The 25088-nt window shown below is 47.5% G+C and overlaps 9 protein-coding genes across 9 annotated transcripts; 6 read left to right on the top strand and 3 right to left on the bottom strand.

Annotated features, from left to right (window-relative positions):
* Positions 1-1576: 1576 nt before the first annotated feature.
* On the top strand, positions 1577-2908 carry CABS01_08330 (FAD binding domain-containing protein; the record flags this gene model as incomplete). Its single annotated transcript, XM_060541690.1, has 2 exons — positions 1577-1918; positions 1970-2908. The coding sequence occupies 2 exons, from the start codon at positions 1577-1579 to the stop codon at positions 2906-2908; spliced, it is 1281 nt and encodes a 426-aa protein (XP_060401847.1).
* A 970-nt stretch (positions 2909-3878) lies between these two features.
* Positions 3879-5716, top strand: CABS01_08329 (FAD binding domain-containing protein; the record flags this gene model as incomplete). The annotated part of the gene is made up of 3 exons (XM_060541689.1): positions 3879-4424; positions 4473-5345; positions 5396-5716. 3 exons carry the CDS (start codon positions 3879-3881, stop codon positions 5714-5716), a joined length of 1740 nt encoding a protein of 579 aa, XP_060401846.1.
* A 2162-nt stretch (positions 5717-7878) lies between these two features.
* On the bottom strand, positions 7879-8709 carry CABS01_08328 (uncharacterized protein; the record flags this gene model as incomplete). The annotated part of the gene is made up of 1 exon (XM_060541688.1): positions 7879-8709. The coding sequence occupies one exon, from the start codon at positions 8707-8709 to the stop codon at positions 7879-7881; it is 831 nt and encodes a 276-aa protein (XP_060401845.1).
* A 986-nt stretch (positions 8710-9695) lies between these two features.
* Positions 9696-11533, bottom strand: CABS01_08327 (uncharacterized protein; the record flags this gene model as incomplete). The annotated part of the gene is made up of 4 exons (XM_060541687.1): positions 9696-10250; positions 10745-10867; positions 10924-11319; positions 11381-11533. 4 exons carry the CDS (start codon positions 11531-11533, stop codon positions 9696-9698), a joined length of 1227 nt encoding a protein of 408 aa, XP_060401844.1.
* A 2038-nt stretch (positions 11534-13571) lies between these two features.
* CABS01_08326 (aldehyde dehydrogenase) lies at positions 13572-15085 on the top strand (the record flags this gene model as incomplete). The annotated part of the gene is made up of 2 exons (XM_060541686.1): positions 13572-14666; positions 14723-15085. 2 exons carry the CDS (start codon positions 13572-13574, stop codon positions 15083-15085), a joined length of 1458 nt encoding a protein of 485 aa, XP_060401843.1.
* Positions 15086-15908: 823 nt separating this feature from the next.
* On the bottom strand, positions 15909-17032 carry CABS01_08325 (2OG-Fe(II)oxygenase superfamily protein; the record flags this gene model as incomplete). Its single annotated transcript, XM_060541685.1, has 5 exons — positions 15909-16051; positions 16125-16436; positions 16513-16666; positions 16737-16942; positions 16996-17032. The coding sequence occupies 5 exons, from the start codon at positions 17030-17032 to the stop codon at positions 15909-15911; spliced, it is 852 nt and encodes a 283-aa protein (XP_060401842.1).
* Positions 17033-19114: 2082 nt separating this feature from the next.
* CABS01_08324 (uncharacterized protein) lies at positions 19115-20137 on the top strand (the record flags this gene model as incomplete). Its single annotated transcript, XM_060541684.1, has 1 exon — positions 19115-20137. One exon carries the CDS (start codon positions 19115-19117, stop codon positions 20135-20137), a length of 1023 nt encoding a protein of 340 aa, XP_060401841.1.
* A 2856-nt stretch (positions 20138-22993) lies between these two features.
* CABS01_08323 lies at positions 22994-24129 on the top strand (the record flags this gene model as incomplete). The annotated part of the gene is made up of 4 exons (XM_060541683.1): positions 22994-23004; positions 23117-23278; positions 23330-23499; positions 23705-24129. The coding sequence occupies 4 exons, from the start codon at positions 22994-22996 to the stop codon at positions 24127-24129; spliced, it is 768 nt and encodes a 255-aa protein (XP_060401840.1).
* A 65-nt stretch (positions 24130-24194) lies between these two features.
* CABS01_08322 (FMN-dependent dehydrogenase) lies at positions 24195-24755 on the top strand (the record flags this gene model as incomplete). The annotated part of the gene is made up of 1 exon (XM_060541682.1): positions 24195-24755. A coding segment is annotated over one exon (561 nt), but the record flags the coding sequence as incomplete, so codon positions are not given.
* Between the last annotated feature and the right edge of the window lie 333 nt (positions 24756-25088).

Below are 25088 nucleotides of genomic sequence, written 5' to 3'. Positions count from 1 at the left end.
TGAGAGAGTCATTTTTGACAGGGTCATCCTGCGGGCTCGCTATGTCGCTGCTACAATCACGACGTCCTGAGCCCATCTCCAGGGCTACCTGAAAAACCACTGCATGTCAGAAATTCACAACAGCATTCTGAAAGCAATGAGGACGGCATTTTGCGTAAGGAAATAAAAGACTTATGTAAATATTGGTAAGGAAAAGAATAATTCACCATAGAACTTATCACCTAGGCAGACACGCAGGCAAGGCAGAGAAAGACTGCCGTGTGAGCAGTCATCTCCAAATCCGCTAAGAGATCGGCAACGCAGGGCAGAGGCTAGGTAGGTTATGTGAAATGGTTTTATGGAATAGAAGGCAGATGGAACTGGGATTCATGATACCCCCCCCGCCTCATAGTAGATTGATCATCAGTAAGGAGAATGACGTTGTCACTATGTCATTCGGATTTATCGGTAATTAAGTAGGTGCGGCATCGTCTAAGCTCCTAGTTCCGTAAGCTTAGCTCGGCTGGGATCTAGCATTGTGTGCCATAATCCACGTATTCGGCACGGGCCGGCGAAATACACGTATTCAATGTAGATCGGGCCGCCCATTACACGTATCCGTATTCAGATATCAAATTTGGACGAAGGAGTTTTGTAAACTTACTGCTATCGTCACCATAAGACCTTAAGTCAACTGGACCCATGTCAGTCTACTATAAGTATGGATTCAACCGGATTCGTATTCTCTATTCATCGCGAAAACGAACCCGAGGTCGAGCTATTTTTTCATGCTATCTAGCCTTATGTCGAGGACTCGCTAGAGTCGGGATAACTATCGAGGCTACTACAAGATCGCCCATTACTTTATAGAAAAGATTTTAGAAGATCAAGACCCTAAGCTAATTTCATAACTGCCGATAAGACTATCTTGACTCTCGGTCGGGACTAAGAGGCTGTGCTTTCTGCCCGGATGCCGCGTCATCTATTATTTCCATGCTTGCGCATCCCCATCTCCGCGGGCCTTTACTGATGTTGTCGATTTTCTGCCGAAAGCGAAAAGCTGTTTTTAGTGGCAAACCCATCATTTTTGGCTATGAATCTCAAGGCGGGCCGGAGATACGAGCTTTGGAAACGCGCTTTCCGGTCCAGTCTCGTTTAAATGCGACCTCACCGCACCGTACCACTCTAAAGCGCAGGCTTCCTTGGACTTGATAATTAAACTGAAGCACCTTCGGCTTTGCCTTATTTGACTTTCTCTGTTGGTTTTCTCTGGCATTTATTGTCTTCCTTCAAACTTTCATGATGATAGGCAATCAATTCAGTCCGACTATAGCACTTGCTGTGTTGACGTCCTTGCCGTTAGTTGCAAGCTCGACAAACGGAAACACTACGTTAGTCTGCTCGATCCTACAACACAACTATCCGGAACAAATCGTTCTACCAAACAATGCACACTATTCATTCGTCAATGAGGGTAGATTGAAGGTCTTTGTTCATTATTTCGGAGACTGCAAGCATACTGACTGTCGCAGATTACTTTAGCGCCGAAGAGTGGCTGAGACCAGCGTGTATCTTTATGCCAGACACCTCGGAAGCAATGGGACATGCTGTGAAGGAATTATCGAAGCAAAATGTTCCTTTCGCGGTGCGCGGAGGCGGTTGGATGCCAGTTCCAGGGGCCGCAAACATCAATTCCAGCGGAGTACTGTTATCGACCCAAAACCTGACCGGCCTTGAACTCTCCGATGATGGGACTTCCGTTTCGGTCGCATCCGGCCATGATTGGTCAGATGTGTATAAATATCTATCCCCTCACGGGTTGACCGCGGTGGGTAGCCGCATTGGCGTTGTTGGTGTTCCTGGCTTTCTGCTAGGAGGGGGCATGTCCTTCTTGAGCAACGAACATGGCTGGGGTTCAGCAAATGTCATTGGCTATAAGGTAAGAAGTTTTTGGCTGGACACCTGGAAGTCGTTGCTAATGCAATCCTAGGTTGTCTTGGCATGCGGCTCTGTCGTGTATGTTACCGCTACTAACGACTATTCTGATCTCTTCTGGGCACTTCGTGGCGGCGGTAACAGCTTTGCTATTGTCACTAGATTCGACCTAAAGACCGTCGAGGCGGCAGAAGTTGCTGTCGGCAGTGTAGGCTATGGCGCTGGCCAAAGAGACTCCTTCATCAAGAACTTGTTCGATTTCAGTCAGAACGGTGTGCTCGATCAGCGAGCTTTTGTCCTCCCGACAATTTCTTTCGTGCCAGCTGCTAGTTCCAACATCACTTATTCGGCAAAACTATTCTACAACGGTGCTAATGACACCACCCCTGGATCTCTTGCAGATTTCCTCCCTCCGAAAGCAACCTCTCAGATCTCTAGCACATTCTCTATTCGAACCATGGCCAACTGGACTGCGGAATCTGACGAGGGCTTTGATCGGGTTCACGGTCAGAACTTCCGCTTCCATGGCTTCACCATCCTGGCGAATCTAGACACCATGTACGAAGCTCACGACACCTTTTTCAACTATGCAAAAGAGCATGGTACTGGAATCACCGGATTCATCGCTACACTCGCAATGAATCCCATTGCGAAGTCTTTTCTCGTCAATAACCGAGGCGAAGATCCTGCCGGGGACCCGATGGGCGTCAATGCCGACGCTGGGCCGTACTTCATGTGTGAACAGACCTTTTCTTGGTCTTTCAAGAACGAGACTGAGCTCATGACCAAGCTAATCGCTGGTGTCAATTCTGAGTTGGAAGTCAAGTTGGCAGGTGTCTTGTGGCCTTTTGTGCCTCTCAATAATGCAGGTGATACTCAGGATGTTTTCTCGGGATACGACTCTACAAACGTTGAAAGGCTCAATCGGATAAACAAGAAGTACGATCCTCATGGCACTTATACCAGATTGATGATTGGCGGATTGAAACTCTGAAAACGAGCAGACACGATGATTGAAAATTGTTGATGCGAGCAGCAAGCCCAAGGCACTCATACGAAGGAGGGTGATATATAGTTGACGGTTCCTGCTTTTCAAGCTGGCTATTTAGGTTTCGCCTTATCAGCAGCGATGGTTCTCTTCTTTTGCTCCCACGTCTCGTCTAACATCGGGTGATAGCTGCTGAGTGTGGTCGTGCTTCACGTTGGCTCTACAAAACATGGTCATTTCTATACGACTCTTGCAGCAAACCCTATTGTGATGTAGAGTATTAAACCTTCCAGTTTGTCACGTAGCAAGTTGATAGCTGTATTCGTACGGCAGCTGGGACATGGAATCAACTTTGAAACCAAACCTGGCTGTGCTGACTTTCTTGGGTAAGCTTGTATGCCCCAGGTCTGTCTCAGACGGCAATCCAGCAGAAGTTGAAAATGTGTCGACGTTCTCGATATTCGTTATGCAAAGAGCCATAAATAGATGAGTCTCATATACAGCGACAATGCGAGCTCGCAGAGAACATGGTAGAAAGATTTCTGTAATCGAGCATTTTGCCACTGCACTGATTTCTGCACGACAGGTACAAAAATTGCAACAGCTGGAAGCAACATGGAGTCTCGCTATCGTATTCGGATTTATCGGGTGGTTCCGGTGCCAGAGTCAGGTTTATCACTTGTCTCCAGAGTCTGAAAGTGCCCACAGCCGAGTAATCCGAACAGAAGGGAGCAAACGAAAAGGTGCGGACTCGGATTACTTACACGAATGCGAGCGAGAGCGATGGCGAGGGGCCAGTAAAAAACGAGAAAGACGACAAGCACTTTGTAGAAGCTCTGAAGGAAGACACCACAGGCAACCTCATTTGTGGAGTGTGGATATCTAGGAGACAGACAGGTAGATATATATTGGTTCAAGGTCTCGTTCCTCAAACCTCTTTCTGTACTACAAGCACAATCTCAATAATAATTCCACAATGGCACACTTTAACCACTCGTTCATTCGTTGTTTCATCATTTTTCTCGGACTTCAAGCTTGCTCAGCGGCTGTTGCGCCATCTGGATGCTCCAAGCTTCTTACTGACGACGACTGGCCCACGGCTGAGGAGTGGCAAGCAAGGCTACCCGGAATCATCAACCAAACTTCAAGCGACGCCAACGGACCCCTTCCTAACTACCGTATCCGCGCCAAGAGCTACTCGGAGGTTCAAAACGCCGTCAAGTTCGCCGCCTCGAAAAACATTCGCCTTACTATCATCACAACCGGGCATGACGAACTCGGCCGCAGCGACGCCGGTTCCGGACTAATCATTGACTTGTCGCTTCTTAGAGGAGCCAGAGTCTTGAAGTCGTTCACTGCAACCAAGGAGGGTGTTGAGAGCCCTGCGGCTGATGAGGAATTGAAGACGATCGAACCCGAAAGTGGTTCACAGGCGGCAGTCACGTTCAATCCGGCCATGGGAAGTCTGGCTATAAACTACGGTCTAGAATCCTCTGGCTTATTCATTGTGGGCGGCACAGCTGTATGAACTCCGTACTTTTGACACTTTCCCAAAACTAACTTGCAATAGCAAGGAGTGGCCATCGGGGGTGGATGGGGTCAAAATGGAGGATATGGGCCCCTCACTGCACAGTATGGCCTTGGTGTAGACCAGTGGCTTGAGGCTAAAGTTGTCACGCCGGACGGCGAACTCCGCGTCGCCAATGAAGTGTCCAACTCTGATCTTTTCTGGGCTATCAGAGGTGGCGGAGGCGGTACGTTTGGCGTTGTCGTCGAAGCAACATGGAAAGTGTATCCTACTATTCCCATCCTCGGCTTCCATTGGTACATTAACTCCACCCTCGTGATTAACGACACCGATGCAGAGAGCGGCAAAACTCCTACCAGCGAAGCACTGGCATACCTGTTTTCTGTGCTGCCGGAACTCCAGGAGAAGGGCATCTCCGCGTACTTATTCGTCCTCAACGACAACATCAGGTGTCACGCCATCCACCCGGGACCATTGGCGAACGCGCAAGATGCGAACGAAGTCTGGGGACCAATTCTCGAAAAGATGCAGACATATGAAGGCATGACTCCTTTTCAGAGCAAACATTTCCATTTCGATAGCTACAAGGAGTTCTTCCAGGAAACATACGGACAGCTCGAGGCTTTTAATTCTACCGACTTACCTCGCAATCATGGCGTCGTCCCCTTTGACAGTCGTCTCCTTGGCGACGAGCACTTGAAGAGCCCCAATCTTACACACGCGCTTCGAAAGACGGGAGGAAACTTTGGCGTCTTGATGACATCGCCCGGCATGGCGGTTGGAAATGGATCGAACACTGCCGTCAACCCCGGCTGGAGAAAGGCTACCGTCTTGCTAAACGGCTTCAAATCTAATACCACCAACGTTGATGAGCTCCGCGAGCTCGCGCCAGACATGGGCACATATATCTGCGAGGTTTGTTGATCGTGCCCTGAATAAGAGAACTACGCTGACAAGATGACCAGGCCAGCACTGATGAGCTCGAATGGTCGACTTCTTTTTGGGGCTCAAATTACCGCCGTCTCTCTGCACTCAAATCTGAGCTGGACCCGAATATGGTCTTCTGGACAACCCCTGGCATCAACGCCGACTACGTGAAAGCCGCTGATGGTCGAGCCTGCCTAGTCGACCCCAAGCCGGAAACGCCCTCGCAGTATCCGCCGCAGAATGAGAGGCGCGTTATTGCTGACCTCGAAAACGACCGCAACTTCCTCTTCAGTGAGCAGGAGATTAACGGCAAACAATTCCCCGCTCCGGGAGCTCTTGTGGGCCTGCAGCCCGCATAAAGAGAAGCACAATGTATGCTCAAATGCTCTTGTGAATCAACCAGACGGTTAATCCCTGCTTTGCGCTGCTCTTGGTCATTTGTCTTGTTTCGTATATTGCTTTTGAAGATCAATCTTCGACACCCCAAATTGCTTAGACACGTATCAATCAAGTATTCACGCCTTTTTTTTTCGGAGAAGTGCAGCCCAGAAGTTACCTGTGAATCTTAATGGTCTGGTAGCTGTGCTAAATGTTTCAATCTCTTCTCAACTTCAGCGCCGATCATTAAAAGTCCTTGGCCAAGGAGGAAGTTGTCGACGATGCTATAAGTCTTCTTTGAGGTCCCCTATACGGTGCGTATAGTGATGATTAGCAAGCTACTCTACCCAATATTCCGAATAGTTCATTACGTAAGGGGGATTATAGTCTTTTCAATATCTTACTATCTCCCTATAATCTCTTCAAGGTCCGGGGCTAATAGCTTTTATATTAATAGTCTTACGATACTTATAATAATAGAAACAAAGAAAGATTATAGAGACTAGATAAAGAACGCTTAAACTAACGCCTATTCTAATACCCGCGGCCATAAGCCCTAGTAAAAGAGAGTTCCTCGTTAAGATAATATTTAAAATAGGGGGGTAAGTCTAGGTAGGTGTTATAAGGGTGACTATAATAATCAGGGTTTTAAATATAAGTTTACTAGGTTTATTACTAATTATAAACTATCTTCTATAAGAATAGTTCTAGGGAGGGTTATAATACTAATATCGGCCTTTGTAACTAATATTTATCTTAGGTCTTTACCTATAATACTATTTTAAGGTTTCTTCCTATAATTATTACTAGTTAAAAGAAAAAACAATAGTAAAAGGCTATGATATTGGGGTATAGCTATAATAATAGAGAATATCAAAGCCTAATGAACCAATCTTACTAGCCCACGAAAGTGAGTCAGAACGCAGGACTCTGGCAGCCTGGTCACTCCCGGTCAATAAGGAAGAATAAGCAGAGCAATTACAAGTGGCGGGCAGGGTGTTGCAGCAAGGGATGCGAACTAGAGTCTACAAGTGCACCTTCTGTGTCTCTGCATGGACACTCTATGTTTTGGTGGGCCAAATCGCCTTGGAGAGATGACGATGGAACCGATATATCTGCCCGTGATGGAGGAAGATTTGAAGCATGACCGTTCACAGGAATGGGATCTGTGTGAAAAGGTGAATGAGCATTTGCTTAATCAATGGCCCGATTCTATGGTATCTTCCCTCCTCTATCAAACAGGCTACTTTGACCACGATTTGAGATCCCTCTGAGACACATGTTTTGCGTACTACGAGATTGCCTATGCTCAAGATAGGACCAAGCTAGTATTCTGGAAGCTGAGGAGTGAATCGGGTTCCGCTTAGTTACCGGAATCGAGCTTCTAACAGGGATAAATCACCGGTAGAGCTTGGTTAGTAAACTTAATTTCTTTTATTAAGCTTAAGAGGCATAACAGTAACTCTCGTAAGTAGGTATGCCTATAATAATAAGTTATTAACGCTCCTATATATATCTTAATCTTATTTAATTAGTATATAGAAACGATAAGCATACTTAGGATATAGTAAAATGCGTTATTATACTTCTCATAAGGTACTAGGGGCCTTTCCTCACGGCTTATTAGACTAGGTAGTATTACGAGAACGGTAATAAAGGTCACTTATAATTCTATGTTTAATATCTCAGGCTTTTTTCCGCACCTATTGCCTATAAATTACGTCTAACGAGATCCTACGTCTGTTAATAAAGTACTCCTATTATAGATAATCGCAAGTATAATAAAATCTACCTCGTTATAGAGCGAGTAGCTATTGGCATAACCATAACCTTACGTTCGGCCTCCCTACGTTATACTACAGTAACGCTAATAGACTTTCTAAAGCTGATAACGGAAACAGAGGATGAACATGACCTATGGAAAAGTCGAAACTTTAATTTCTGTGGCAAGCTCACAGGATTCACTTACGTCCTGTACATAGATCTTTCTCTTTTGTCTATTTTCACTTCTCTAGGTTAAGCCACTTTACCACACTCCGTATGCCCATTGCTGCGTGCTCTAACTCGTGACCAAATAGCAACCGTGAGTCTCCAACTTAAGACGTGATCCAGGTAGACCCATACACTACTTCTTCTGCATTAACTAATCAAGCTTGAATCCTCGATTACCCAAAGTCGTTCTATAAACCTCGCGTCCATCAAGGTTAGTAGTAGACACATGGCGGCTCGTATGATCGCTCCAAGTCTTCCGTCCAAGTTTCTCCTGACCAAAGTAAAAAGCACCCAGTGCGTCGTCGTAAGAAGCAATAAGTTCGTCTTGCCTATCATCGTTCCAACGCTCACGATGGAGAACCTCTCCGATAGGTAAACGTGGCTTAATAGCAGGAGGGTTTGAAACAGGGTCAGGCTTTCCGACGGCAAGCCCAAAAACGGGAGCACAGCGCTCAGGGATGCGCAAAAGCTGTGCCAGTTGGGCCGCATTGTTTCGTGCCGCTCCTACGTAACATACGCCAAGCCCGAGAGATTCAGCCGCGATGGTGATGTTTTGAGCCGCGATAGCGGCATCCAGCGTGCCTTGCATGAACAGATCCAGTTTATCAAGTGCCTCGCCTGTCTGGTTGTATTTCTCGCAAAGGTGGCTCATGCGATGTAGATCGGTGCAGAAAATGAGAAAAAGAGGCGCTTGGCGGATGAAGTCCTGATCACCACAGAGCGTAGCAACCGCATCCTTGTGTGCTAGGTCTTGGATGGCAATAAGACTCCAATTCTGCAGCATAGAAGAGGTTGATGCACTCTGGCCAGCTGCGACAAACATTTCTAGTGCATTTGGAGGGAGGGCATCAGAGAGAAACTTGCGGACTGATTGGTGACGCAATAGTAACTCGATGGTTGGCGTGTGGGGGCCATCTTGGGCGTTTGCGGTGTGATTCTGGTACCGGGCCTCGACCAAAGAGGAGAATGTGGCGGGAGTCATGGTAAGCAACTGCTGTCTCGTATCTGCTTGGTGAATAAAGAGATGTGCGATTCTGAGATGGCTCAAAGGATATGGAAGCAAATGTATATATGGAATTGAGATTATTTACCTTACTCGATGATCAAAAAACCAATATGTCGGGCAGGATTTATAAGGCCAAGGAACATTGCTGGGGATTTACATCAGCTTACAAATGGCAGTCCAAGAAGCTATCCCAAAAGAGTGAACGTTTCCGAGCTTATTCATTGGCTGGCCCAACAGCGAGAAACAAGGTCCGATATTACGGATATTGTCCGGACGCATTTTTCAAGACTCGTTGTACCAATCAACCAAAATAGTGGAGATGAGAGACTTTCGGGGCCGAATGGGGTCTAATGACTAATTATCTTGTGCGTCCTGGGCCTTCGTAAGCCCATAATGAGGTGTCTAGCATATCAATCTTTTGATACATTCACTACCTGAAACAGATCTGTAACAAGTTCTCACTGTCCCAGCTTTGATTAATTGCCTATTGCGACCAGCAGGGTCTGGTGCGCTATAACTTCCAGCAACGCACCAGAGATAGGGCAACTTTTGGGATCGTAGAGGCCGAGCAGAGAGAAGGTAGCTTTTCATAGCTATGAGAGGTTGTCCAATAGGGTATTATGATCACAGCCTAGTAGGATAACAGCAACAGACGTATTGACACAATTGCATTCACTGCCTTCACAGGGAGATGCTGCTTGCTTGAGCTACCTTAAGCAGAGGTAAATAATGTGACGCGTTCTAGAGAAGCATGCGTCCCTATTGAATGCCCCACATCAAAGATTAAACCAAGAGACGTACTAGCTGGGGCCATCTACCAATAAGGGGATGGTCCCCATAATGTGCTTACAAATACTACTCGCATATTGGAAACAGAGAATCGCACGACAGTAACAACACTCTCCAACTCCAAGTAGCATACTTCGTGAAATTGATGGCAACAATGCAGGGCAAACTAATACTCAAAGGTTTGCATACTTGAAGTAAGTTGAAACACTCCGTTTCCTCAACACCTTACCCCACTTAATGACGGGAAGCACCGACGCCGTCTGAAATGCACCTGCGACCGCGGCAAGGATGAAAGCATTCTGGAGCCCCATGTTTGTGACCCAGGTTGTTAGCCCGTAGTTGACAGCAAAACTCATCGTATTACGAATCAGCATAATGGAAACCATGGCCTGGCCGCTGATTAGGTGGTAGCTTTCGATGCAGTACGTAGTCGAGCCTTGTACTGAAAGCGCGCTCGTGCCGGATACTATGAACATAGCGAAGAGCACGCCGAACCAGTGGACTTTCTGTGCCGCTCCCACGCCCCACAGCACCAACCCCAACGGTAGAAGCATTATCGGTGGCGTCAGGAGCCACAAGCGATGCTCGGCCTCGAGTATGCCGTTGTTCTTACGTGCTTGATACAGTGTCCATGGATTGCCGAAATATGCCGTGTACGCGGAGCCAGCAAACACACCAAGGAGGGGAGCCACAAAGGAGGCACCGATAGCAGTCGTCGAGAATCCATACTAGCCCTCCAGTATTAGGGCTGCGGTACCGTTGAGTACGTTGTACCAGACTAAGCTCGAGCCGTAATAGAAGCCACAGAAAACGATCAAAAGAAGCCGCATGCATTTAAATGGGAGCCAAAGCATAGGTAGGAAGGCTCCGTTAGATCCCATTCGTACCCGGTCAAAAAGCTTCAACTTATCCAAGAAAGATCGTTATTTTAGGTACGTAACCTATGTCCCTTTCGACTCGATACCAGGGTTCATATTACTTTAGACGGTACCGGTGTCTAGTTTTCTATCTCCGGACAAAGTTGCCTCCAGCAAGATCGGGTTATTAACTCCGCCTAGGACAACGGGTACATTTAACCGCTTATAGTTTATCTCCTCCAAGAAAAAAAAAAGCACAACGATTGTGACAGCACACAATATCGCGCACCAGAACTGGAGGCCGTCATCAGTTTCCAAAGTCCAATAACGGAAAAGCCATCTCAAATTCCATGTTTACAACTTACAAATACCCATTTCCAAGACTGTCCAGCTGCAATCAGACCAGCAAATATTGGCGCAGACATACTGCTCCCGGAGAGGGCAAGGGCATAGAAGGACATGTAGAAGCCACGCTCGTGGACAAAATACTAGACGATGGATCAGTTAAAGAATGCTGTAAAAGCCAGGAATATTAACTACTCACCAGGTCGGCAATAGTTATTTCACAGAGACTCTCCAACGGTGCGCTAAACAACCCCTGCAGAATTTTACTAGCGAACCATTCTCCTTTTGAGGTCGTATACGGTGCCCAAAGCATCATTCCAAGGTTCCCAAGTAAGCTCATCAAATAGACTGGTCGTTTTCCAAACTGAAGCGCGAGTGGCTGGAATGCTAAGCAGCCTATGCCTGCGAACAAGAACATGTAGCCGGTTCCTGCGTTGAGATCGGCAAGGGAAAGATCTGAATTCGCCGAAATATCGCCCAGAACGGAGTATAGAGCCGCCGAGCAAATACCAACCGTCGTACAGTAGGTGATGGAACAAAGAAGCCCAACCCGCTTGCGCACAGGGCTCCAGTTCAATGGATCATCGGGATCACTCTGAGCAGATTGGATGGTGAGCCAGCCATGGACCAAATGACGATCTGAGAATGTTTCTTACTGATGGGGTAGGAACAAGGACGATGTCGCTATGTCGGCTCTCATGACAAGCGTTCAGATGCCCGTCTAGATCAATAAGATAGACGGTTCCAGGCACCTGTGCCTGATCGTAATTGACGGTACCCACGTGAGGAGCGCTGTTTGGCAATGACATGGCTGTATCTCTGTGAGGGTCTTTGTATATCTCACCGAGTCAAGTCAATACAAAGTTTCTGTATGTTCTGAGTCCGCTGAAGCTTTACTTAAAGGTCTTGTGGATGATGAATCTGATCAGAGATGCTGGCTGGAGGTTAATCAATGCACGCTGGCGAATCGAGAGCCCTATCAAGTGTCCATCTAGCGCCGGAACATATGATGCGGCTGGCTCTGTTCGCTTCTTCTGGGTTTAGAACACAGCCGGAAGATACTCATCAGTACCGGGGCAAGAGCCGTCATGTATCTCTAGCAGCGACTTATCTTAGATAAGAGAAGCATTGGTCAGTCCCAATTCGAATTAGCGCCAAGAATGCAGTAGGTGTCTGAGAGCGATAGTAGACCCAGCTTCCTGCCGACTGTGAGCCGATAAACCTTCTACAGGTGAGGGTTAATAACGATGACTACGGCATCAACGATGGTGATACTTGTTATTAGGCTGTGTTATCAACCACAGCCTACTCAGCTCTTATGTCACCAGCTGGACTGCACTACATTCGTCACCCACAAAATGTCCACCAGTACGGCCTCGCCGATCCGTGTTTGTATCAGACTTCTATCTTGACCTCTCTAGATACCTTGAAGACTAAAAATGGCGGTGCCGTGCTATGTCATACTACCGCACCCGTCTCTGCAGCACATGTCACGATTTGTAAGAACGAGTAGTGAAAGACAGGCTGTAAATCCAACACAAAGGCATAACACGTGTGGGTCGCGATTGGGAGAATTTGCGGACGAATATTCTAAATTCTTAATATCTTTCACTAAACAGCCGTGGATAAGTGACGGTCCGCACAGATAAGCGGAAGCGGGCCGGCGCCCTACTACCCATAGCAAGGTATGTTAGAACGGTAGTATTCCTCTTATCCAGCAGGCACTACTAGAGCGAAGGGAACTTACCCGACGGCAGAGCTGCTGGCCGGCATAAGTCTGGCCTCGTTGGCTGTTCAGCATTGTTGTGGTGTGGCGCACCCCTAACTGCTTGCCCCGAACCTATCAGCCTTTTCTCCACCTTTCAGTGGAAACAAACTCCGGCAAATCTTGACGGCAGTGTTGATCTTAATGTTACCGTTCAACACCTGAATCGCATGCATCGTTTCGGCTCTGCTAAGCTGGTCAGTTTTGAGTGCATGTGGGTAATTCTGTACATAGTTTTGTTAAGAGATAAGTTGGACACATGGCTTTTCGGCTCAAATTTTGTTACAAATGGCATCTCACAGCCTACCTTATTACACGATACGCAGTGTCCATGCCTCGATACGCTCTCGTTATCAAATGCTCAGCCCTCAATCCTTAGCCTTTCCGCCCGGCCATAATACTGAAAGTGATTCGGATGTCGAGTCAATCGCCTGGGGAGCGAAGGCGTGTTCTGCCCCATCTGTTCAGCTTCCATTGCAGTTCGTAAGGGTGGTTCTAAGCCTAGCCCAGATTGCCTCAATCGTCCTTTGGGATCAGTAGAGCGCCCCTGTTCTGAGTTCGATGCGGGGTCAAACCCCCTTACCCACCGCAACTGCAACCTTTCTCACAGCTCATGGGATTGATTGTAGTACGGTAGAGACTGTGTTATCAACGCTAGTAAGGTTTGTCTGTGATTCAATCAGCCACCCCAACTTGGATTAGTCCACGATACGTTTGGTGATCCAGCTGTTGGTTGATACAATCAGCACCACTCTTATCACCCTCACAACTGGATCTTGGGAGGTGTCACATCGTCCTAACCGGCTAAGTTCTGTTGGCTTTCCGCCTTTGGTCAATCACTACGGCTTTTTTTTTTTTTTTTTTTTCTTTGCAGGGGTCGGCGCTTATCGCAGATCAACAAGGTGGTTCACAAAGTGTGCTTAGATCGTTCGCCTAATGGGAGCCCGCAAGGGCCGATGAAACCTGCACTTTTGTTTATACTCCGGCCACTTGACATTAGTTTCTCTTTTTGTCTTTTTTCTCTTCATTCCCTAACTTTGATCATTGCCAAATTCACGCGGTTGTCTAAAACTCTGTTTATCATGGTTATACCATACTCGACGGCCCACCTTCCTGGGCAGCTTTTTCTAAATAATGAGTACGTCGACGCAAAGAACACCAGAACACTTGCAACATACAACCCCAGAGATGGAGTTCTCCTATCAGATAAGATCCCTGTAGCAGGAGAAGAAGATGTCGATTTGGCAGTGGCATACGCTGAAGATGCTTTCAGGACTTGGAAGCATGTCCAAGCCAGTCGGCGTCGGCAAATGCTGTTCAAGCTTGCGGATCTGATGGAAGAACATGCGGAAAGCTTGGCAAGCATCAGCCGTTTGGAGATTGGGGCTTCAATGACGTCTACTTCAGATGAAATCGCCGGCGCAATTGAAGGAATTCGTTACTATGCCGGCTGGATCGATAAGCTCGCTGGTGAGTCTTTCCCACAAGATGACGGCTTTCTCAAGATTGTGCGACACGAGCCTCTCGGAGTAACAGCGGCAATCATCCCTTGGAACGGTCCTTTGATTACAATAGGTCTCAAAGCAGCCCCAGCACTCGCCTCTGGAAATTGTTTCATTCTCAAGCCGTCAGAAAAAGCGTCCTTGTCTCCCCTAGCGTTCGGCTCACTTGTCAAAGCTGCTGGCTTCCCCCCCGGTGTTTTTCAGATCCTAAGTGGAGATGGAGAAACTGGCTCCTTGTTAGCTAGTCACATGCGTATTCGAAAGATCACATTCACCGGAAGCGGACCTACGGGTCGGAAGATTCAAGAGATGGCTGCTAAGTCCAACTTGAAACGAGTGACTCTGGAGCTAGGAGGCAAGTCACCTGCAGTAGTCTTCGATGACTGCAATCTTGAGAACGCGGTTAGGTGGACTGTTCAGGGAATCACGATGAATTCTGGGCAGGTCTGTTTTGCTGCTAGCCGCGTCTACGTCCAAGAGGGGATTTACGATCGCTTCGTTGAGGCTTATTTAGAAGCGCTAAAAGCCAAGTCGGAGGCTATGAAGAACCAGACGAATGGCTCGCTGGGCCCTTTGATCGACCAAGCACAGTTCAATCGTGTTATGGGGTTCATTGCCCGTGGCCAAAACGGGCAAGGAACTCTGGCGCTTGGAGGTGCGCGAATAGGGGACAAGGTTAGTATAATCCGGCTTCTGTATCATAATCTTCTGTACTGAATACTTTCCGTCAGGGATTCTTTCTGGAACCCACAGTCTTCACGGACGTTGATGTAGGGTCGGAGATCCATACGCATGAGATTTTTGGGCCCATTTCAGTTCTCCGCAGGTTCAAGACTGAAGAGGAGATAATGGCCCTGTCCAATGGTACAAGCTTTGGTCTTATGGCTGGTGTATTTTCCCAAGACATCAACAAAGCCTTGCGAGTCGCGTCTGACTTCGAATCCGGCATGGTTGGTGTCAATTGTATCAGTTTGAACTTCTTCAACGTACCATTCGGAGGGGTTAAGGAGAGCGGCATAGGAAGAGAGTGTGGCGCTTATGCGCTCAAGGCCTTCACTGAACCAAAGACAATCATGGTGAATATGACGTACTAGACAGGTCTTGCCGCCGCGTAAGAAGTCTTTTCGTTTGTGGCAGACAGAAAGAAGGAAATGCTTGGTGGCATCTCAGCTGGCTAGAGCAGTGATACTCAAAGAATGACAACATTATAGTCAGAATATGTTTACCGAAGTGCTCAGGATCAAACAATGATTCCACCGTTGACAACACATGCCACCGTATGATTCCCATTCTATACAGATAATAGCGTGTCTAGCTCTCTTAAAAGGGTCTCAGACTCATGAGTATGCTTGATACTTACCGCACCCCATCATGAGATCAATCGAACCTGACTAATGACTCAACATGTGCGACATCTATAAAGTTGAAACAAGTAGAGATATATGACCCAAACACCGCCCCCGCCCCCATTTCGGGTAGGAGAATCAAGGGAAAAAGGAAGAAAACGCAAATGTTAACACGCAGACCGTTGGTTGTGCTTGCGAAGCCGCAGAAGCGACTCCGAGAAATGCAGGTACCTTAGGGGAGCAATTTGCGAAGTGCTTTTTTGACGATGGCTTGGTGATGGCTGTTAGTTTTCAAAAGTAAATCATGAGACATATCAGTAGCCATTGCCATGTCTAAGGAACGCTAACATTTCAAGAACAGGTGCTTCAACAATATAAAGCCAAAACTCAAAAATTCTTTTGAGTTCAGATGACTATTTTCATGCAATACAAATTCGCCGCCTTTCAACGTCCAAAGTTCTTTGATACCGAGTCATCAAACCACTGGCCGACTGTCATTGCAGGGCTATTGAAAATAAAGTCAGAATGTCCACTTGAAGACAGACACACATAAGTAAAGGTGGAAAACTAACTACTTCTTGAGCGGGCCTTGGAGTATGAAGCTTCTCCTGCCCTGATTGAAGTACGCAATTGAATAGCGAGAAGGAGATTCGCCCAAATCCTTGGCACGAACACGGTGGAAGTTGCTCTTGAGTCGGTCATCGGACCAGGCCACTGTTTGGAGGAAAAAAGAAGGTTATGAGATACTCTCCTTGCTCTCTTGAGGGATTTCCTGGAAAAGTCTTACTCATCATGTCTCCAATATTGACCACGATAGGCCCTGTCTTGGCGGGGAGTGGTGTGAAGACATCACTCATACCGAAGCTAGTGTACGACTCCCGACCTGGGCAAATCTCTAGGCCGTCTTCGCCATCTCGTTGGAAGAGCAAAGTCAAGCACCCTATGTCTGTGTGCGTACCGGCTCGCCACATGCCCGCTGCATTCTCCATAGGCGGATAATGGATGAGCCGCAACTGGGTCATGCAGTCGGACTGCTTCACGTCATTGGCGCGAACGAAGTAGTCTTCGGGAAAGCCGAGAGCGACGGAGAAGCATGACACTGCGTGATGAAAGTGAGATCAAAATGCGTAATTAAGCCGCGATACGGTCATGTCAGTAAAGAGCAGCCAACTCACAGATTTTATACGATATGCCGGAACATTTTTCCATGAAACTTTCAGTCGTCTGGCTGAAAAGAGGAACGTCTGTATCGCTAGGCCATTGTGAACGAGGCATCAGCCATAACGACTCCTTCTGATCATACGATCCAGTGCTCTGACGTAGCTGAGCCTATTTCTCACGGAATATACTTCAGCTCAAATCAAAATTCGGCTTTGCGAATAGAGGTCTGAAGCCTCACCTTGTATTCCCATCCGTTATTTGTATTTGTGTCATGAGAAGTCTTTGCCTTGGTTACTGTCGGGAGGTCGAAAAATGCCTTGGAAATGGCGAATTGCGCTTCAATCTCATCTACAGTGATGCCATGGTCGACTAATATGAAAAAACCTGCGAACTCAGCTGCTTGCACAAGCTCTTCAGTGATCACCTTCTTGCGACTCTCGAAGTCTGCAGCACATGTTAGGGATACAGTCACCAAGGTTATCTCGTGCGTTACGTACCGTGGAGTGAAATGACGGGGACAAGTCTCTCGGCCATGATGATGAAGATTTTGAACAACAAAGTGACTGGAGCTTCTTGGGGTTTGTGGTATTTTGAATTGTTTCACAAGCTTGGCTTCGAATTATAGAGGATGGAATCGCTGCTGCCGATTATGTATAGCCATATCATCGCCCCGATTCATCACCAACTTCTCCACCCGCACAGGGATCCATACCTTGTTCTCAAGCGACGCAAGAGCTTCGCCAAGCTGCAGCTTCAGTTTCTTACGCCACTACCCAGCTCAATAGGGTAATGGTGCAAGCTTACCCCCGCACGGCTGTGTTCCCACACTCCTTTGTCCCACTCTGCACTCTGTCCCGATGCTTCTTCCGTATCTCATCGGCTAAACACTTGAATTGAAATTATTCCGGCTCCATTGAGCACATTGATCTGTTCAGTCACGACTTGAATCTTTTTGGCCAACAGAGTCAAGCTTGGCCAATGTGCGTCTGCAAGATGCTATCCTGCTCAAACTTTGTTACCAAATCAATTGGTAAGCAGCATGAGACAGACATTGGAACATTCTTCATAGTCTTTCCGCAGTAGGAAAGTCAACTTTTGAATGGTGAGAAGAAAAAAGTTGATGTGAGTGAGAAACTTAGTTAGTGAGGATACCATGTCTATGTTTCCCATATCCTTTCACCCTCAGGAACACCAACAATTCCAGCGTTTAGTGTGACCCCGTGTAGGCAGTAATACGCAATAACTTGTATCAAGTGCAGCGTCTGTTCCTTGCCCAGGATCTCGTTGGCCTTCTCCCATATTTCCGTTTCCAGTGGCTGCCCCCCCTTCACTAATCTCATTGCCAATTCAAAAGCGATGTCTCCCTTCTCAGACAAGCCCTCGGGCTTGATGGATTGTGTGATTTTGAGCATTTGATCTTCCGAAAGTAAATTTTTACTCGCGATGATCCGAGAATGGGAGTAAATGAGGAATCCCCCAAACGAGCCAGTAAAATACCCCTGAACCGCCATGATGGCAACTTCCGTAGGCTCAGGCTCAAGTGCCCTAAGATTCAATACTTCTCTGTTGAGACGCATGGTGTGGGTCGAGTACCCGGGTGTATACATCATCATGGACAACGGGCCCAGCAAAGCACCGTCTTTGTCTTGCAGTGTGAAACTATACCATGATCAGCATCATCAGCTATCTTGAGCTGGACAGGTTAGGTAAGCTCACGTTGAACCCATGCCATTGCGGATCCTGTCTTCCATTTCTATATGAAATACGTTCTGTTCGGGAGTGAGCTCATGAGGAGGAATTGCGGGATATCGCGGGCCTGACATAATGGGCGAGCAGAAGACTTTGAATGGACGATTGAAGTGAACAGGTAAGATTACTCCACGTATTATTGGTAGTCTTCTGGAAATCATTGTGAATTCTGCCTCATTTATACGCCGTCATCCGGAATTAACCCTGTGAAACTCGATCGGTTATCTCCCTAGCCGTAGTCATAGCCGGTAATCAACGGCCGGGTTTGTTTCGGGAGTTTGCGGATAAGGAAAAGACTGATTATGATGTACGGGTTGCTCTATTGCAAGTTCTACCCTGTATTTGTGGGGACTTCTTTTGTCACAGATTCGGCACCGATAAGGGATACCCAAAGTCTTATCTCGCATTCATGTTCTTGACATATGCAAGCAGCTAGTGGCGCATAGCTCGTTGTACATAGCCGAGTGACATCGGATCTTGTTCAACGTTGATTAACGGGCCATTGATCATTACTTGGTCCTTTCAAAAACAACTCCTTCTCACCTCCCGCTGTCAGCCACCCTAGGATGCCTATTTTTCAGTCAAGTTTTCATGATGTCACTCGATCTCCTTATAGCCATCGCCATTGGCACCATAATCTTGGGTTTCTTTCTAAAGCAACACAATAAGCCCAGACCGCTTTATCCCCCGGGCCCTAAAGGGTTACCCTTTCTGGGAAGCCTTCTCGACATTAACAATGAGCGACCGTGGATCACATACAGTAACTGGGCTCAGGAACATGGCGACATAGTCATGTTCTGGGTCATGGGTAAACCTACTGTCCTTCTGGGTAAGATGTCCCATGCACAGGCTCTTCTACAGAAACGCATGGTCAAGTATGGTGATAGGCCACAACTTATCATGGCGCAAGAGATGGTTACGCAGAACGGATGGTATATTGGGACCTCTCGCACTCACCACAACACGCACAAGAAGCAGCGCAGGATCCTCGCTGAACGACTCAGAGCCAAGACCCTGAAACATTGGGCTCATCCAACCGTTCTGCCAGAGTCCAGGCTACTATTGCAGCGGCTGGTACGGGACCCAGACAGGTTTACCAGCATCATAAAGTGCTTTACAGTCAATGTCATGCTACGCACGACATTCTCCCGGGATTCGATACCAAGCCTGGACAACCCCTTGGTCCATCGTATCAATGATGTCACGGATCATCAATTTATTTCGCAGATCCAAGGTCGATTCTGGGTAGACTACTTGCCTGAATTGCAAAACCTCCCCGCATGGTTACCAGGAATGGGTTGGAAACGGCAGGGCCTTCGATGGCGCCATCAAGCTGACAGTCTCTTTCTTGAGCTCTGGAACGAAACTCGTCTCAGAAGCAAAGAAAAGACATATGGTTTCCCAAGCCTCGCACAAACACTAATGGAGACCCAAATGGATCAGATTAGTCTATATGAGGGTATGACCATCTCTGCTGCTATGGTAGACGCCGGCACGGAAACACTCACAGGAACGAGCATTGTCTTCATCATTATCTTCATGTATTTTCCCCATGTCTTAGCCAAGGCTCAATCAGTCATCGACGGAGCCATTGGACGAGACCGGCTTCCAACCTTCGATGATATATCTCGAATACCGTACATTACAGCAATGATTCGGGAAGCCTTCCGCTGGCGAACAGTTGCTCCTGTGGCAATTCCTCACTCTGTTGTCGAAGATGACTTTTACGAGGGCTACTTGATCCCAAAGGGAGCGACCGTATTCGCATTGTCGCATTACATACACCAGGACTTGAAGTTATATCCGGATCCAGATGACTTTAAACCCGAAAGGTTCTTGGACAGTGCAGGTCAATTAAATGATTTGCCGCATGCTGGTTTTGGCTTGTGAGACATTCATTCGATTGACCCACGCGACCTTACGCTAACAGGTACCGTAGTGGAAGCCGAAAGTGCCTTGGAGTGCATTTTGCAGAGCAGACATTATTTCTTTGTAAGTAAGTGCCATACTTCCCGAAACATATATGCTTATGCCAGCAGTGGTTGCAAGTATGGTTTGGGCTTTCGATATCAAAGCTCCTCGAGATCAAAAGGGTAACCCCGTTCTGCCGAGTCTGAACCCATTGGATTGGGGCGCTTTTCTTGCCTCGTAAGTTTTGTTAGCCAAAATGTCTCTTCTGAACTGTTCTAATGGTTTGCAGGCCGCCACCGACTGATTTTGACGCCATAATCACACCCCGCTTCAATGATGTAGCTGATATCATTGACCGTGCTGTAAAAATGGATGTGTGAGAAAAACATGGCAACAATACATTGCCGTCTCAGCGCACGACTGCAATACGAAGATTACGCAGGAAGAATAGCTCTGTGATAACTTCTATCAGAACATTAAAATCTAAACACACTGTTCGCTTATTCTAGACTTTTTGAACGCTTTTTGTTTTCCCGCCGGTAGCTCTATAAAGGAACTGAACCCAGGAGTCTTGCTCGTTAACGAAACTCGATGATAGTTGGCGTCTATCGGATACCGCGCCTGTGCACGTAAGGGTGAAGGCATCGCGAACTACCGACATCAACGGAAGCAATAAACAACAATCTACAGACAGGGGCAAGCTTCAGAGGGATTGAGAAAGAGATAAATGAGGATATGTTATTATCTTCTAATGCACCGAGCTGGCTGGCTTCATAGGACATGGAAAATAATTCCTGTCTGCGCAGTAGCACGTTTGTCCTCGATCTAGGACGCCTGTGTCCACCTGACCCTCGTACAAGTATCAAAGTTATATCGCGATCTCCTGAAAGGGGATCAAACCCGAATTGATTACTACATAGACTACTCTTTGGCAAGATAAACTCATAAATGTAAGTTATCTAGACCCCAAACAGTCTTCCATGAACTCAAGTATCTTGTCAGCCTGAGCTGTGTCGTCCGTACCTATGGACAAAATATTGCTGAAGGGTGTCAGTCGTTTTGCTAAAGGTTGAGAGGGAATGATCTGGAACCTTAAATGGTTATGATTCTTGAGCACATGCAGGGTTGGGAGAGTAGCTATGGGTTGGCTCACGGCCCTGTAAGCGTCGAGAAACATCACCATTGCATCAGCAGTTTCTGGACTAAGACAGCGGGCAGTTTTAGGACCCATCGGCATGAAATATCACCGCACGTGGAGCATAGAATACGTACATCTCCCACTCCACGGAGCCTATGAAAATTGGTAACTTTCTTGAGTCCCTACAAAATGACATTTGAGCTCAAAGCTGTCTTCCGGACGGTAACGCTTTGATAGAAACTTACAAGACGGTAGAGTCGTTTGGAAGGCGCTGGAGTAACCCCAGAGCTGACTTTGGCTGTGAAAGCCGTTAGTAACCTCAGCCATATAACGACGGATAGTGCAACGTACCCCCCATACGTCCTCATCGTCGGATCCATAGTAATGTCGGAGAACATTAGCACGAGCAGGCTTGTGCGCATCGTACCAGAACGGCACGTCAATGAGGAGTAGTCCTGCTACGGGTGGAGCAAGAGGCTCGATGAATGGCCGATTGGGGTCACCTATATCGGGATCGGTTGGGCTTCGAGTCGTTCAGTCGTCAGGGCAGTGCCTACCAGCAGAAAAAAGATTCATGCATAAATGCGCGCCGCCGGACGAATGCCCCATAAGAAACACCTTTTGCGGCGATCCACAACCATATCTATCCGAAGATATATTGTCGTGAACCCATTGTCGTATGAGCTGCATGTCGTCGGCACCACCAGGGTATTGTATGTATGGCACAAGCTGATGGTTCGCTATTACAGTGACAATGCCCTGCTGCGCAAAGTGGTAGCCAACGTTCGAATAGACCTAAGGTATGTGAGGTGGATGAGACCAAACAATGCAGGACGTGATGCGAGTACTCATACCTTCTCGTTCCATTGCTTATCCCCAGAAAAGAAGCCGCCCCCATGAATATACACCAACACTGGGTTGGCGCGCACAATATCGGCGGGAACGAAGACGTCTAGCCGGTTCCTTTGTGCGGGGCCATAGGTTTCATTACGATGTACTGTGATGTCTCCAGGCGCAGGTGGGTAAAACGGGGTAAAGATATCACGCCATTTCTGTTTCTATCATTAGCGAGGCGTAATTGCCTTCACGAAGGCTTTCTCTCACAACGTCATCGTTTGGTGTAAAGGTGACCGTTTCCTTGGCGATCTGTGCATACACCCGATCCATAATCGTCGGAACGATTTACTAAGAATGCTTTCGAGTTGTGGAACCTGTAGGACGCTTAGTTCTGAGCCTGTTTATGACGGCGTTCGCGTCCAGAAATACATCATCAGACGTACATTTTCTCTATTCTTTTCCCTTCCATTTTCGGGTATGGGTGGGATCTGTCTCCATCGACGTGGAGCATGAGAGATCTGGTCCACTGATTCCCTTAGCCGAATGAAGGGCTCGGCTAATGCCCCTGCAGATAAGCCTTGCAGTAGCAGCATGGGTCAGTGTTATGAAGCCTCTCACATTGACTAGACAGGCACTAAGTAATTCGACTTAACCGCTTTGTGCTCACTGGCAGACAAAGCTCGTCCGAGGGAATACTTGATCTCAACTATCGGGAAATGTGTGATCTGTCAAACCCCAGAAGAACCCTCAGTCGGAGAGTACGTTGATCCTAGAGGTCTCTTTCTTGATTTTTTTCAGCGGCCTGGTGGTCACAAATCGCTGCCCGTCTTGCTGTTCCTCTTCTTGGCTATTTCGCCAACATGGCGCTTAGGTAAGAACCACCTTTATCACTGCTTTTAGTAACCTTAGCATCGGAACCCATGATTGATTGATGTGTTCCTTCCTAGTATGTCCGAGGTTCGAAAACATGCTTCCCGCAACAGCTGCTGGATAGTCATCAACAAGATAGCTTACGATGTGACTCAATTTGTTGGCTCTCATCCTGGCGGTGAGGCAGTCTTGCTTTCGTACGCGGGCCGCGACGCAACTGATGCCTTTGTCCCACTGCATCCTCCAGGTACCCTGAAGGATTGCCTCAGCGCAGAGTAAGATGATCGGTGCCATGCACTTATGCCACGCTTACCAAACCATTGCAGGCAGAACCTTGGTCCAGTTACGGAGAACGAAGAAAGCTCGCGAGGGAATTCCGGTGTTGTATGCAGCGACGAAAACCTGTCCACGAAGCGTCCATCACTTTCCGCAATTGTCAACATTGCAGATTTCGAGAAGGCCGCTGAAACCATACTTTCGAAGCAATCCTATGCTTGTAAGTTGAAGATCTTCTGAAATCACGATGTTGTACCCTCAATTTCTTACCATTATCGACCAAGTTTTTGCCGCAGGCGCAGAGGATGAAATTGCATCAGCATGGAATCGAAAAAGCTGGCGTATTGTACGTTTTCGCCCTCGTGTCCTTCGCCCAATATTGCATGTCGACACTTCATGCATCATATTCGGCAATCGATTCTCAGCTCCATTTTTTATTGCTCCGGCCGGTGGTGGCAAGCTCGCAAATAGTGAGGGCGAGGTTCTGCTTACTCGCGCTGCAGCTAGGCATGGAATTCTTCAGTGGGTGTGTAATAACGCCGGCTGCACCATGGACCAAATGGCGGCTGCTCGGAGCGGACGTCAAACTCTGTATTGGCAAATTTATGCCAAGTCAGATCTGAAGAAGTCAGAGAGAGAACTTCGACATGCCCTCGAGCTAGGGTATACAGGCTTTGCACTCACGGTCGATGCAGTTTTGCCAGGCCTCAGAGAGAGAGATGTGCGCAATAGCCTCGATGACGTGGCTGCAAAACATAACACCAGCGCTAGTATGGAAGAAGAAGAAGAAGGAGGAGGAGGAGAGAGGGGCTCTGAGTTTTACTACGGAACTACAATCAAGAGACCGTAGGTTGTCTTAAACTGACTTCGTTTTCAAGAGGGAATGCTGACCGCAAAGCAAGGCCAGTCTACATCGAATTCGACTGGATATCGGCAGTCACATGGATTCGAAGCATAACGAATCTACCACTGGCCATCAAGGGAATTCAACGTTGGCAAGATGCTGCCCGATGCCTCGAATTCGACAATGTGCATCCGTGGCTATCTAATCACGGAGGAAGGCAGCTCGACAGCGCTCCATCATCCCTCGAAACACTGATTGACATTCGTAAATACTGTCCAACATTGCTCAGAAGCCGCGAAGTTATAATGGACGGTGGAGTCACACGCGGCGCAGATATTGTCAAGGCATTTTGCCTAGGCGCTAAAGGTGTAGGTCTAGGCCGGGGCTTCTTATTTTCGATGGTTTACGGGAAAGCTGGTGTCGGAAAGGCAATCCGCATCTTGAAGCATGAGATGGAGACGACGATGGCATTACTAGGAGTTTGCTCTCTCTCCGAGCTGGATTCGTCTTTTGTGAGTCTTCCGACATGCCTAGAGAACATCCCAGCCCTTTTTTCTGTAAGCACACAAGCAATGCTGATGCAGCCAGGTCGACATCTCCCAACTGGTGACAACTTCAAAGCTATGATATAGCGTCTCAAACCCAAGAAGTGTGACGGGGAGACCATCAACGATAATCTCAAGAGGTGTAGAGAAAGTGAGAAATATAGAACAACAACAACCTATCATCGTAATTATCAAAACTTAGACAAGTCTTCGAGTGTGCATTTTCGAGCACGCTGCTTTGATTTATACCTCTTCCAACACAGGAGGGTAGTTAGCAATGTACCAACAACAACCTCGGTAGAACCCTAGGACACATGTTCGATGATCTGGCGATGGAGATAGTGGGGCTCACTCTGCCGGCGCTAGAAAAAGATTCACTACGACTCAATTCGTATGCCCTGAAATGGTCGCTAGCTCCAA

This window comes from Colletotrichum abscissum, assembly GCF_030869225.1.
Source record: "Colletotrichum abscissum strain IMI 504890 chromosome Unknown Scaffold_19.1, whole genome shotgun sequence".
NCBI classification, from domain to species: Eukaryota; Fungi; Ascomycota; class Sordariomycetes; order Glomerellales; family Glomerellaceae; genus Colletotrichum; species Colletotrichum abscissum.
This window is presented reverse-complemented; position numbering and strand designations above follow the sequence as displayed.